This window comes from Perissodus microlepis, chromosome 19 (assembly GCF_051167445.1).
Source record: "Perissodus microlepis isolate ML-2025 ecotype Zambia chromosome 19, ASM5116744v1, whole genome shotgun sequence".
NCBI classification, from domain to species: domain Eukaryota; kingdom Metazoa; phylum Chordata; class Actinopteri; order Cichliformes; family Cichlidae; genus Perissodus; species Perissodus microlepis.
In genome coordinates this window covers 28,574,569-28,588,657 of record NC_140479.1, presented here as the reverse complement: position 1 = coordinate 28,588,657, position 14,089 = coordinate 28,574,569, and the positions used below count along the sequence as shown (strand labels likewise).

Here is a 14,089-nt window from a genome sequence, read left to right as displayed (position 1 = left end):
TGCCAAAAAAAAAAGTAACTTCCGGTATTTGCAAACGATAACGATACTACTAATAATAGGTAGCATTTACGCCGTTTTGAATAAGTTGGACATTTTTTCATGACAGCTGAATGCCCTGTTTTGCAAGGAGGAGCTCTATAACATATACATAAGCGTCTATGCTCTATAAACTCTATAGAGGTTCCTATTGCTAGTAATTTTTTACAATTTATTATTTGTTTAATTATTTCTGTTAATATATCCATTGTGTAACAATGAAAAAGGAGAGCGAAGAAAAAATAAGCGTTCTTCGTCTTTCACGGAAGCAGTACGGTGAGTCAAGCCTGCCCGGAAATTCAAGAAGAACACACGGACATGGTCTAGATAAACGTCTGCCTTTTTCAACAAGCTTCAATCTACAATGGACGATCGTGTGTTAGACTTGACAGAGGCACAGGAAGCTGTCAAATCCAAATACCCGCCGATCAACAAGAAATATGAATGTAAGTGCGAAGTTATGATACTTAAAGTCGGAGCACCAACCACGATGCTGGTTTCAATGGAAGTCTAAATTTCCGAGTTGTCAATATTTTAAGCTGGACCGCCCCCTCATGTCACCACCAACAATCACCCCGACTATAACTGGGCTCTGTTCATAAACGTGTGGGAGCGGTGCTTTTGAACGAAAAAACAAACAAACAAATAAACTGTGACGTATTGTTCTCAAGGCGAAAAACAAATCCTGATTTTTCTACACGATCGTACTTTGAGTTCCAGTTGAAAATTCCACGTGGGAAATGAAAACTCCGACTTCAAATGCCAATAGTTCCTTTACCATTACTTGATTTATCAAAACAACGTCACAGAAAATCTAGTTTCTAAAGTCTAGTTTAATTTTGATTTCAGTGAGCTAAAAGGATTGTTCGTGTTAAATTTTGTCTCAAAATTCAAATTCAAAAAAGATCTTTAATATGTCCAGTTTTTTTACATTTGGGTGAAAGAGATTCTATTTTTCACGAGACTATACAGTCCTGTGAAAAATGTAGTACAACCTTACTCTTTCAGGTAAGCAGGAGGTAGGTGCTGTTAATCAAATGCACCTGATTAATTGATCACCAACAAGTGTGGCCACTTATAAACAAAAAAGAAGGTTTGCCAACTTCCTATTTATGTCTCTTGTACTGTGTGACAGGTTTCTATTTTTTTTTGTTGTTGTTAAAATCTCACATCTGAGAACTAATGTGCACAATAGTGAGCCACCCAGTTCTTCTATGTCAGTGTTGTATGGATGTTGCCAGTCTACTTTAAACGTGCAATTATGCGTTCTTCATGTCATGTCAAGAAAACTAATCTTGAGGCTACAAACCCATCAAGTTTTACACCAATCTCTTGTTTTTCTTTTGTTGTCTCTTTTTACAACTGTTGTTGTTATACTATTTTAACATGTTCAAAATAAAGGTACATACAAATACAAACCTGCGGTGTACCTCAAGGCTCCATCATGGCTCTAATTCTGTAGTTTTAAAGAGCTACCTTAAAAAAAAAAAAAAAAAAGTAAATTTAGTAGTTCTTCAAAATAAATGTTCAAATAAGTACCTAGTGACATTTCAGGATTGCTGCCACTGGCAAGACTTTCTTAGGACTTTAATTTAGTCAACTCATGATATCGCCTCTTTTTTTTTTTTTTTTTTTTAATCGTTTCAGACCTGGATCACACAGCAGATGTACAGTGAGTACCTTTTTGGTATAGTAAAACCATGTTCCTCTGTTTTTTCTTAGACTTTAACAAAAAAAACCCTTCTTTTTTCTTTTCCAAGAATTCACTCTTGGGGAGACTCTTTGGAGGAAGCCTTTGAGCAGTGTGCCATGGGCATGTTCGGCTACATGACGGACACAGAGACGGTGGAACCGATAGATACAGTTGAAGTGGAATCGGAGGGTGAGAGTCTGTCACCAAGATGTCAACTGACTCCAGTTGTACCTACTTTCTACCTGTCTCAGTCTGGCTGTTTGCAGAGCAGATCAGCTAAAGTCTGTGTGTATGTTTTTGTTCCTAAAAGGTGAAGACATGGAGTCGCTTCTCTTCCACTTCCTAGATGATTGGTTATACAAGTTTAGTGCAGATCTTTTCTTTATTCCCAGGGTGAGTATCTTGGTCACTTGCGTATTACTTAACATGTACTTTAAACTTCTTTACATTGATTGCATATCTGTTTTTGTTTGCAATAGCATTTGAGACCTGAGTCTTTATAAAATAGATCAGTTTTGATATAAATTATGACTTAAATGGGTAAGTATAAAATCTTTCCTTGACATGGAAAAATAATATAGACTTCATAGATTGCTATGAAAGCAGGACAGAAAGAAACATGTATTGCTATCTTAACCATCTCCAAATTCTATGTCAAGCCACATTTTTATAGGCCCAATGAAACAGATCCATAAGTATTTTGACCCTGTTTTTGTCATTTTGCCTCTATACACTCCCCGAAGCAATTTTAGTTTTAATTCAAGGGTTTAACAGAAATACTGCATCACTATTCAAGAATTATATACACAGTCGCTTATTTTCAGATTCTCCAAAGTAATTGGACAATTGACTTCCAAGCTGTTTCGTGGCCTGTTGAGGCCTTCTTCCTGATTACTTCAAGACAAAATGACTACAATGGTCTGGATTTGATTATATAAGTTTATTTTTGCATTTTATAGCTTTTTACTGGAGCTCTCAATGTGAGGTCCAAAGAGTGGTCGACGCATGTGAAGGAAGCCATCTTAGTCTGGAAAAAAATAAAAAATAAAATAAACCTACAAAGGAAATGGAAAAAAACTTTAGTAAGTGGTCAAATCAACAATGTGGTCATTCTGTAAAATAATGAATGAATCATCTGGCCAGCTCAGCAACATCAAAAGCCTTGAAAGACCACAGAAGACAACTAAAGTTGATGATTGAAGAAATCTTTCCTGGATTAAGTAAAACCACTTCACAACACATAGAGAAGAACACTGTCGAGGAGGTAGGCGTGCCGTTGTCTTTTGATTGCAGACCTTGACAACTTCATGAATGGAAACAGAGGATTTACAGCAAGGTGGAAACCACTGGTTACACTCAGCAACAAGGACATCAGATTAGAACATAAAAGAAAACAAAGAGCCTGCTCACAAAAGTAAGGAGACAGACTGAAACAGCTCATGATCACACAGATGCCACGTCATCTGTCAAACATAGTTGAGGCAATGTTATGGCATTAGCATGTAGGACTGCCAGTTCAACTGGGCCTCTAGTTAGTACTGGTGGTGTGGCTGCTGATAGAAACAGCTGGATGAATTCTTAGTGTACAGGGCCGTACACCTTGCTCAGACTCAGTCAGATTCTGCGTTTCACAGTGCAAATTGAGAGTTTCTTAAGGAAACAGAAATGGGATATTCTTCAATGGCCATGTCAGTAACCAGCTGAGCATGCTTTTCAGTTACTGAATATAAAATTGAAGGCAGAGAGACCCACAAACAAGCAGCAATTTAATTTTATTTTAGTTTATCCAATTACATTTGAGCCTCTGATAATGGAAGACTGTGGATAAAAATGTCTGTAATTCCTAATGTTGTACTTTGGTTAAACTCCTTAATATTAAAGCTGAAACTCTGCACTTAAATCAGATCATGATTGTTTAGTTTTAAATGTGGTGGTGAACTTACCCAAAACAACTGGTAATATTATCTTTTTTTCTTCTTTTTTTTAATATAATCACCATCTTTAAATATTATAGGCTGCAAGTAATTTTGCTACTGTTCCTTATTTACGTTACAGTTATGAAGTTGCTACATTTATGAAGTGCTAACAATTGTGTCATATCTGTTCATCAGGAGGTCAAAGTTTTACATATTGACAGAATGCATTTCAAGATTCGCTCCATTGGGTAAGTTTGGGGTCCTCCTCAATAACACTGAAGTTATCTTGACATTTATTTTAAAAAAGTATTACGTACAATTCAAACCCGAGCTAATGTGGAACAACATTGTAATTTGTTTTTAAGGCAAAGGTCAAACTTGATCTCATTCATTCCTGCTGCACTATCTCAGATTATCATGAAAAGGACATGCAAAAAAGTTTAAAGTCCTTTGGTGTCTGTTTGTAATTTTAAAATGTTCCATATTTTTCCAGTATACAAAAAAGATCACTGGGTTTAAACGGGTTGGGTTTGGGGAAAAAATAGTTTACCAGAGATAGAAAATTCAGTTTTACTGTCTCTCTGTATTTTTCTCTTTAATTTACTTTCTTTGCTTTATTTTTCTTTGGTTTATGAAAGGTGGGGTGAAGAATTTTCTCTGGAAAAGCACCCACAGGTAAGCCACACAAAGAAGTAAAATGACACTCATTAGAAGAAATACATAAAACGAATAACTAACTCTACAAAACTACAACGCAACTACAGTAACTTATATGTCATTTGTTGTCCTTCTAGGGAACTGAGGTGAAAGCCATCACATATTCAGCAATGCAAATCCACGATAAAGAAAAACCAGAAATATTTGCCATCATTGATATCTGATACAACTGTGAGAAGAAGCTCACACTCACTGGTTCAGTAAAAGTGGGAAGCCTACATGACCAGTTTAAGTGGCCTTTTAATTCAACGCACTGATTTTTGACCAGTACTGTCTTTTTTGGGGCATGTAAGATCAACTCTTTATTTAAATTTAAAAAAGAATTTTAAAATTAGCCTTACATTTAAATGAGACTTGTGGGGATATCAATTATTTGGAGGGAATACACTGAATTTGAACTGTGCACTTGAAGTCACAATTACCAAATTTAAGCTCAAATTTTCATTTTAGGAGATTATTACTCTTATGTGTGATGGTTTTGAAGGTGTGTTGATGCATTATATCTCATTGTAAATAAATAAGCAAATGTTTACCTTTGACATAGAATTGAGTCACCTGTTTTTCAACTTAAAATCTCAGTTTTAAGTATTTTATAGAGGTGTTGCGATTAAATAGGACAGAAGTGCAAAAAGGTCATCATTTATCACTATATTTTAGCAAAGAATATCAAATTGGAAAAAATATGCACAACTTACTGAGTTCAACACAGCAAAATATTCCAAATGTACACTGCGTCTACTTTTTGAACTGTTTAAACCTGTTCATACATATATGAGCTGCATTAAATGTACATGAGTGTACATCATAACACATTTACAGATTTTGAGCTATTCATTATGCAAACTCAACTCCATTTTTACACACCAATTTAAAATCACTGGTATTTGAAAATGCATTAGATTTGTAGAGCTCGTCTTATCACAGCAACATCTACTAATCCCGGCTGGACTTTTTTAGCTGAGAGGCTGTCAGAAGAATTAAATAGGACCTGAGCAGAATGATCAAAGCAAAGGCTGCGCAGTGAAACATCAAATGTAAGATGAGCGTATTCTACAAAACACTTCCCTGCATTAGACATCAGGATATTCATGCCTGGGCTTGTGTCTTATTTCCAGAGAGTAACTGAACAAAGCTTTTCTAAGAAACGTCCAAAGCTTGTTTTCAATAGATGTCTCAGACAATGCGGTATAATACCAAGAAGCTGCCTGCATGAATAACTGAAAGTACAGGCAGCAGTATTCTATGTATAAGAGAACTGTTTTGGTCATTGACTAAATACACATACCAGGCAAAACAGAATACAGTGTTAAAACGGGACGTTGTATATCCTGTAGTGCTTCAGATGACTGAGAAAGAACATTATCTGCATTGATATTATAGCTTCTTCTTGCTGCAGTGCCCACCGAGCACCTCTGAAAATTCAACCTGAACTGACTCATTCATGTGTGATGTGTGAGCTGATAGTTGAGAGCTTAAATCATTACAAATTATGTTACAGAAAAATAAGAAAGGATTAGAACCGGACCAGATTATCCAATTACCATACTGGGTACAGGCTCAGGGATCTATACTTGAGAGCTAACTATCTGATATCACTGTGTTTCCAAAAAACAACAACAAAAAACAAGAGGAGAATATACAAAGCTCTGTAACAGAAAGATAAGCTGAAATAACTAGAGGTCAAAGTTACACAGGAATTGGAATTAAATGCAACTGGAGCAGATGGAAAAATGTGAGGAATCATTTCAAGCAGGACATAAATGAACAAATATCCAACACGGAAGGAGTTTAGAATGGGAAATCAAAATGTTTTAATTTGATTTTTTTTCTTGTGGAAAAATAGTCTTTAACTATACAAATGAGGAAAGACAATAATTTATATATAGATTTATATATAAAGATGTTTTAAGAGCTGTTTGCAACCGAGAAATAGAATTGAGAAGTGTTTGGGGTATGTATATGTTTATTTGCACATCGTTTATATTTGGTGATGTATTATGTGGAAGAATAAATGGAGGTTTAAAAAAGACAAGAAAAAGAAAAACAACGCAGTGAAAGGAACATTAATAAAGCGTTTTAAATAATTATTTGTAAATTGCGTAAAATCATTCCTATGACAGATAAATTTACAAATATTCAAGTTCATCAACTCAAGTAAGTAAATAAACAGATATTTTTACTTATTTCATTTTATTTTTTGCAGTGTCACACCGCAATTAATTTAACTTGCATTAAAGACTTGTTGGAAATAACATGAAATAGTTTCAGATATATGGTTTGACGTTTATATGCAGAGATGTTTTCAGGAAGTACAAGCTCGTTCGTTTGAGAATTGTGGGAAATTGTTTGAGCATTGTTTGTAAACGGAGCTGGCCTTTGAAAACCCGTGTGGTCTGTTTTGATGATGCTCTGGACTGATGCACTGGACAGTTTGTATGTATTGAATTTCAAAACTTTGTTGTGACATTTTACAATAACTTATGTCATAATCCAGACTATTGTAGATGTGGGTAAATGGTGTGTAGTGGTGTTTGCTGTATGCTTGTGAGAACTGTCTGAACTAATTTATTTTCAAGTTTCTTTATTTTTGTTATCTGAATACTAATTTTAAAACTCAGATTAAAGAACCCAAAGATCATTTGTGTCTTGTACTGGTTGATTTCGTCAGACTACAATTTCCTGCTTCGTGAAGGACATTCAAAGCTCTTCTTTGGTTGTTGGATGCTTTTTTTTTTTGTTCTGTTCTCTGATAAGATCATCAGTAAAACATGCTACCACTGTGCAGGTCTCATGTAATTTGGCATGCCTCAGCCCTTTTCTCCATGTTTCCCTTCCTTGAGAATGGCTTCTTATGGCCACTCTACCACTGAGACCAGGCTTTGAGGCTTCTGTGAACTAAAATGCATCTCTCAGGTCCTGTGTCAGGTCTATGCTGGATTCCCCCCGCTGTTAAGGACATTGCTTTCATATACCATTCATCTGCTGTAGATGGCTGTTTAGCCTTAAATACTACCCTTTTTTTGTCCTCGATTTTCCTCAAAGTTTTCTCAGAGCACACTCCACACCGTGCTGAGAAGTATCAAGTTTGCGATAATAGCTCCTTGTTTTATCCCTTCAACCGTGGTTTCTTTGGAATTTTCCATAAAATCAAGTAAAGAAATACGCACAAATTTTGTGTTTTTGCAACAGGCTGCTATTAAGAAAGAGCCTAAAGATAAAATTTCAATGAATGGATCATAAGTTTGGGTAAAGTACCTAAGAAATCCCCTCAAATAAATGAAAAAACAGACAATAAAACAAGGTTTGCTCTGACTTTGGCACAGTGCTGTAACAGCAGGTAATCAGGGCTCTGGAGCTTATTGCAGTGACGTCACTGTCGCCTTCCGGGTTCCCTCCTCCCCTCACTGAAATGCAGCTGCGCCATCCCTCCTTTGTCTGCTGAGGAAGAGTGCAACGACTTGCAGCGGAGAAGACGCCGGTGGGCCCTTTACTAACTACACCGTTTTCCTTGTTGTTGCATTTTCGTTTTAAAGGGGAGAAGCTTAACGAACTGAGCCGAGCTTCGTTCGCGCGTTATGAGCCAAGCGAATGCTAATAAGAGCAACATAGAGCCCGCCGTAGAGTCAAGCCCAGCAGAGAATAAGATCAAAATGGAAGACACTAAGTACCTCCCGGAGCTCCTGGCGGAAAAGGACAGCCTGGATTCATCGTTCACGCATGCAATGAAACTCATATCTGCAGGTAATGTCGCTATTTGCTTTAACATAAAGGCTAACCCGGGCTAGTTGGCTCGAGTCGGGGCCTGTTTTTTTTTTTTTGTTTTGTCCCTTCTTAGCCGAGTCGAGAGGCCTGAACAATGGCGCATTAAGCACGTGGTTGATAGCGATGTGGGTCAGGTCGTTGTCCAGTGTGTATTTGAAGCTGTGTAATTAAATCACTTGCTCTCAACGGTTCTGATGGGATTTTAATCGTGTTCAGTCATCAGCTAACACCGATACTTAACGACGAACAGCTGCGATTTCGAGGCGACTATTTGCTAACTACAACCCGAATGCATGCAAAGCTTTACCTGCCGTTTCATCTTCGGATGACGCAGGGAATCGTAACCCATATCTGAAAAAAATAGCTTTCGTCTATTATTTGAAATGCATTTGTTCATGAATGTCAGCTTTTTAATCGTGTTTAATTCCCGCAGAGATTGAGAGGATCCAGAAAGGTGAAACCAAGAAAGAGCCTGAGAAGGAAACCTACCTGGACCTGTTTGCAACCAAGAATCTGAAGCTCAAGGAGCGTGTCCTCATTCCCACCAAGCAGTACCCTAGGGTATGTCTTTTCTCATTTACATAGCCCTAACCACCTAGGCGAGTCAATCAGCTGATCTAACGGATTATTAATTGTACTGATTTCTCACACTCTACTTAATTAGTTTTTTTTCTTCCCCTTTTGGGGAAGAGGGGTGACTCTGAGGTGCTCACGTGAATTATGAATTTGTTGCAGGTCAACTTTGTGGGAAAGCTTTTGGGACCTCAGGGTAGCACGATCAAGAGGCTGCAAGAGGACACCGGAGCAAAGATTTCAGTTCTGGGTAAAGGTTCCATGAGGGACAAGAACAAGGTTTGTCTAACGGTCTCCTTTGCTTCTGTCTTATTGCCCTGCATCACTCCTCTGGCTATAGAGTTTTGTGCGCTCATTGTTTTTAGGAGGAAGAATTTAGAAAGGGGGGTGAGGCTAAATATGCTCACCTCGCCATGGAACTGCATGTGTTCATCGAGGTGACGGCACCCATACCAGAAGCGTACCTGCGCATGGCTCACGCCATGGAGGAGGTGAAGAAGTTCCTTATCCCGGTATGTGTGCGGAGAGACCTCTTGATGCAAGAATCAAACTTTCTAACAGAGATCCACTGATTCCTCACTGCTCTGCAGTAATGGTATGCATGTTTGTTTGTTGCCACATGAACAGGAACCTGGTGAGCATGATCCATACATGGATCCACTGTTCCTGAATGGATCCCAGGATGGTTCGAGGGGGCGAGGTGGTCCTCTAGGAAGGGGCAGAGGTGGACCACCTGGTGCTGGAGGACCAAGGTATGTGCCGGAATCTGCGACATACATGTTGTGTCTGGTAACACACTTACCTGAAAATAATTTCAAATTCAAATTTGAAATTCAAATTTTATTTGTCACGTACACAGTCATACACAGTACAATATGCAGTGAAATGCTTAGACAACTGCTCGTGACCTAAAGAAAAAAGAAAAGGCTATGAATAAGATAGGAAATAAATATGAAAATTAAAAAGGGTAAATTTAACTAGGAAGGAATAAAATATAAAAATTAAAGTTAAAAATGAAATAACTGTACAACACAAATTAGAATGAAGGGTAAATTTAACTGGGAAAGAATAAGATAAAATATATAAATTAAAGTTGAAAAATAAAATAACTGTACAACAAATACACAATACACCGTATAGAACTATATAAGAATGTATGAAGAATATATATATATATATATATATATATATATATATACACACACACACACACACACACACTAACAGCAGCTGTACAAGTATTAACTGGAAATGAAGAATATAATGACCAGTGTTGTGCAATCCACATTATTTAGTGTGCCTTAACGGGTTGAATATGTGCTTGCTGCAGATGTGCAACTAGAGTCTTGTAAGATTCACACAAACTTAAAATTACAAATGTTTCTCAGTAAACTAAAATGTGTCTTAGTTTTCAGTTGAAAGCTGCAGGAACACTAACATGAAGTATGTTTTTTGCATCTGGTTTGGCTAAGTAGGTTAATGGTTCTGATTTAACATTGCACAGGGGCCGAGGAATGCCACGTGGGGCTCCTCGAGGAGCGATGCGCGGTGGGGCTCCACGCGGAGCACCGGGGCGAGGTGGTGCACCAAGAGGTGCTCCGTCTGGTCGGGGTGGACCTCCTTCTGCTCCTACTAGAGGAGGCTCTGCTCCTCGCTCCAGACCGCCTGCAGCAGGGGCTCCCAGGATGCTCCCCTCGGCAGCCTTGTCTCACCAGCAACATCAGGTTCCACCTTCAGCAACAGGGTCAAAGCCTGATGCTTATGAGGATTATGTAAGTCCTGAATCCTATTTGACAGCATTTTTGGCATGAATGGGAATGGCGCAGATTATTGATGTTGCCTCTTTTCTTTCTGTCTAGCCTGCATATGATGACTCTTATGCAGAGCCGGCATATGAGGGATATGATAATTATTATAGCCAGCCTTCTGCACCTGCGTAAGTCAAGTTTAATTTATGTAACATGCCTCTTAATGTGTGTTTTTGTTGTTGTTTTGTTTTAAATAAAGTATTTAATTTAATTAATAATTTAAGTATACCGTCTTAACCCTTGTTGGTGATGTGCCCCCAGGGATACAGAGTATTATGATTATGGACACGGTGAAGCCCAGGATCCATCATATGAGGCCGGTTATGGTAAGTCTTTAAATCGCACGTATCTTTATTTTTGCTTTATTGCTTTCAGACTTTTAGCTGATGTTTGCATCTTTCTTTCTTTTTTTTTCTTTTTTTTTTTTTTTGTTGTTTCCCCTGCTTTTCTGTGACTTCTTGTAGCTCAAGATGATTGGGACAACTCGTGGTCCGGTGCCGGGGCTGGAGGCAAGGCCCCTCCATCTAGGCAGGCGAAGGGATCGTACAGAGAGCATCCTTACCCAAGATACTGAACAACTACTGGTAGAGAGTTGCAGTGGCAACTGTCTCCGATTGTAACTCACGCTTGACTTTACAAAAGTAATTTCCCTCTCGTTTCCTTTGTTAATGGTTTTATTTAAAACATTCTTTTTATTTTATTTTTTTTTAAACCTAGGACATTTTGTTGGATGTATCCTAGTGCCAGAGGAGCAACATTTTTCTCCCTATTGTTTATGTTTCAGTTGCGTAGTTAAGGTCTTAGTGACATAAACAGAACTAACAAAATGACTTTTTTAGTTTCGTTTTTTTTTTTGGTAGATATTTGATGGTAAATATTTTTGTTCCTGCACAAACTGTGATTGTGGCGATTAAAATCTTCTCACATAGGCTGCATTTGTTTTGTAAAAAAAAAAAAAAAAGTCCTTCATGACTGGACAGAAATTATTCATAATGACTCTATTTGTAAATTTATAATAACTTAAACGGATTTAGTTGCAAACTCAAATAGAACCATTTTGATTAAAACGGTCTTATTTGTTTATATTGCATTACAAATCTAGTTATGTGACTTTACTCCCAAAGAGCAAATAAACAAAAAATAACTGTAGAAATCCATTTGACAAAGAATAAAGGCCTTTATTTTCTGCCACCCTTTTACAATTGGTATTTTATGAAAAGTCGCTCTATTACTTGCAAAATCATCGCTGATCGACTAATTCTTGTAAAGCTTGAAGGATTAATAACTTACTGTGTACGTAAGACTACAGCCAACTCGGTCTTTTTGTATATAACCTTAGGAAAACTGTGTATGCTTAAGTCGTGCCGTCTCCAAAATGCTTAATGCTTGTGTACCTTTTGACTAAATAGGTAACTAAACACATCCCCAAAAAAACAATGTCTTTCTGCAGTGCGTGTTTCAATAAAGTTTCTAGTTTCTTTTTAATCAACCTAAACATGGTATTTTTGCCTTTGTTGTACCAAAGGATTATCTCCAGTTTGTGAAAATGGTCCTCAGTGGTTTTCAACAATGCTGAATAAGCTGTATGTATACACGTCAACTTTGATTTTTAAAATTCAAAAGCAGTGTTTGGTTTTTTGTTTTGGGTTTTGTTTTTTCTACAAGAAGTCTATCCTCTTCGCCTGTCTTCAAAATTTTATCTAAATGCCACTTGTAATGACACCTTAACAAAAAAAAAGGGGGGGGGGGACTGAAATTAAATAAAGCTCATCGTTCCTTGAGGTAATGTGCTGCCAAATACATGTTTGACTTGAAAGTGATATTAGTGCTTGAACATGTATTGTCATTTAACCTTTAGTTAGTGCATCTCTTCAAGCTCTCAAGAGAGCCGTGCATCTTCAGCCGCTTGAAATAACCGAATTTCAACAGTATTTCAAATCAAGCTTGCAGGGATCTTACTTGACTTTGATGCAAAGTCATGCTGGCTGGTTTTTATAAAAGAAAAAAATCGCAGAGGGAGAGGATTCTAAAAGCCTAAAGATCGCCACAAGAAGGTAAAACTAACCCCAACACTCATTTTAGATTTTTTTTTTTTTTTTTTTTCTGTGCAAAACATCCAAGTAATGCAAGTCATCCAAAACATATTTTTAATTACAAAATTATGCTATTAGTAGTTCATTCCAGGCCAAATAAGCCGCACAAAACAATATGGTGTTGATGCAACTCTTGCTCAAATTTAAAAAGAAACAAAACGAGAATTGCCCATTCATTTCACCTAATACTTATTACCATCTTGATAATTCTATAGATTGTAGATTAAATGAAAATTACTAGTAGCACTCTCAAAGCCGTAAAACTCATTGGTGGAGACGAAAGGAAAAAAAATGCTTGAGTTGCATGATACTTTAATATAAAATTAGTTTGCATGTTTTTACCTGCTGTGTCTGAGTGTTGGCACTTGTGAGTTCCAGATCTCATTTAGTTTTCTCCTCTTAGGTTGTCTGAGAACTGTGTAGGTGCAGTTGATATATTGAACTCCGGCGTTGGCAGACCTTTTAAGGTCAGTTGAATGGAAATTGTCACATAAGTGTTGGCTTTGTTGTGTTACGTCTGATTAAGTTCTCCTTTCTGTCGTTAGCAGGTCCATTGACGTTCCTGGAAAGAGCAGAGGCCTTGCAGTGTCTCTGAGACCGAGTCGTCTGTCAGGGACTGAGAGAGAGAGCTTGACTTTTGTGTAAGATTGCTTTAGCATTGATGGGTGTACGGGCATTAAGTGAATGCTCGTTCTTGAATCTGTACAGATTTTACTCTTTTTAACTGCATTTTTATTTAACAATAAAAGAACATAAATGACAGATTTCTATTGATGGTGCCTTTATTATTCTTTATGTTAATGAGCTGACAGGATGTTTGTCATTATCTCATGAAGTAAATCAATAAAACGATATTTTTAAAGTGAAAGCCATTCATTTTTGTCCCTTTTTAATTATGAGAATTTAATCTTTGGATATTGGACACACTTTTCTAAACATGTATGTGCAAGACTGAGATTTTTCTTGCAAGATCTAATCTAACATCCATCTACACATGAGCTGTAATGAGGTTTTTGTTTGGCAGGGCACCAGTAAATGTGGAAAAGTAGTCTGTTAATCTAGATTTTTGGCTTTTAGACTAATGATCCCTTTAAGTGTCCTCTCTTTGCATCAAGACCAAAGGCTGCTTTTACAGTCTATTTAACACTAATTCCTCCCACTCAGTAATTTTAACATCAGTTAGGCTCCATTGTTTTTTCCTTAGCTTTTCTACGTGAAACAAACATTGTTATGCTGGTTTTACGTGATCTAAGCTACAGGAATAGAATATGTGACGTTTTAAAACCTGAGCTTAAAATATATATTCAGTTTTATTTACCAATGAGGCAATATTGAAATGTTTCATTAGGGTTTTACAGCTATAACTAAGTAAGTTTGAGTACTATATTGCAGCATCTGTAGAATGACTGAACTACTGCAAAATGTAAAAAGGTTTGGATGGGCTAGGTTTTGGGTTTTTTTTTGTAAAACAGTTGGTAACTGGCAGTATTA

The 14,089-nt window shown here is 37.1% G+C and overlaps 2 protein-coding genes across 3 annotated transcripts; both read left to right on the top strand.

The window, feature by feature from the left end:
- Positions 1-11: 11 nt before the first annotated feature.
- zbtb8os (zinc finger and BTB domain containing 8 opposite strand) lies at positions 12-7,000 on the top strand. The gene is made up of 7 exons (XM_084915500.1): positions 12-482; positions 1,684-1,708; positions 1,797-1,918; positions 2,040-2,122; positions 3,841-3,893; positions 4,284-4,320; positions 4,440-7,000. The coding sequence occupies exons 1-7, from the start codon at positions 401-403 to the stop codon at positions 4,524-4,526; spliced, it is 489 nt and encodes a 162-aa protein (XP_084771626.1). The 5' UTR covers positions 12-400; the 3' UTR covers positions 4,527-7,000.
- Positions 7,001-7,740: 740 nt separating this feature from the next.
- Positions 7,741-13,360, top strand: LOC146366279 (KH domain-containing, RNA-binding, signal transduction-associated protein 1-like). Of its 2 annotated transcripts, XM_084915495.1 has the most exons (11): positions 7,741-8,103; positions 8,558-8,685; positions 8,860-8,976; positions 9,063-9,209; positions 9,325-9,449; positions 10,202-10,469; positions 10,557-10,633; positions 10,767-10,831; positions 10,970-11,146; positions 13,002-13,065; positions 13,147-13,360. In XM_084915495.1, exons 1-9 carry the CDS (start codon positions 7,938-7,940, stop codon positions 11,077-11,079), a joined length of 1,203 nt encoding a protein of 400 aa, XP_084771621.1. In that variant the 5' UTR covers positions 7,741-7,937; the 3' UTR covers positions 11,080-11,146; positions 13,002-13,065; positions 13,147-13,360. The 2 variants fall into 2 exon arrangements, with proteins under 2 accessions (XP_084771621.1, XP_084771620.1); XM_084915494.1 differs by having other exon boundaries at positions 10,970-13,065.
- The last annotated feature ends 729 nt before the right edge of the window (positions 13,361-14,089 follow it).

Excerpts from the sequence above, each read along its gene's own strand:
- LOC146366279 (XM_084915495.1), top strand. The coding sequence starts at position 7,938 with ATGAGCCAAGCGAATGCTAATAAGAGCAACATAGAGCCCGCCGTAGAG. Across the intron at positions 8,104-8,557 it reads AATGAAACTCATATCTGCAG|AGATTGAGAGGATCCAGAAA; the intron begins GTAATGTCGCTA and ends TAATTCCCGCAG. Across the intron at positions 10,832-10,969 it reads ATCATATGAGGCCGGTTATG|CTCAAGATGATTGGGACAAC; the intron begins GTAAGTCTTTAA and ends GACTTCTTGTAG.
- zbtb8os (XM_084915500.1), top strand. The coding sequence starts at position 401 with ATGGACGATCGTGTGTTAGACTTGACAGAGGCACAGGAAGCTGTCAAA. Across the intron at positions 1,919-2,039 it reads AGTTGAAGTGGAATCGGAGG|GTGAAGACATGGAGTCGCTT; the intron begins GTGAGAGTCTGT and ends TGTTCCTAAAAG. Across the intron at positions 3,894-4,283 it reads TTCAAGATTCGCTCCATTGG|GTGGGGTGAAGAATTTTCTC; the intron begins GTAAGTTTGGGG and ends GGTTTATGAAAG.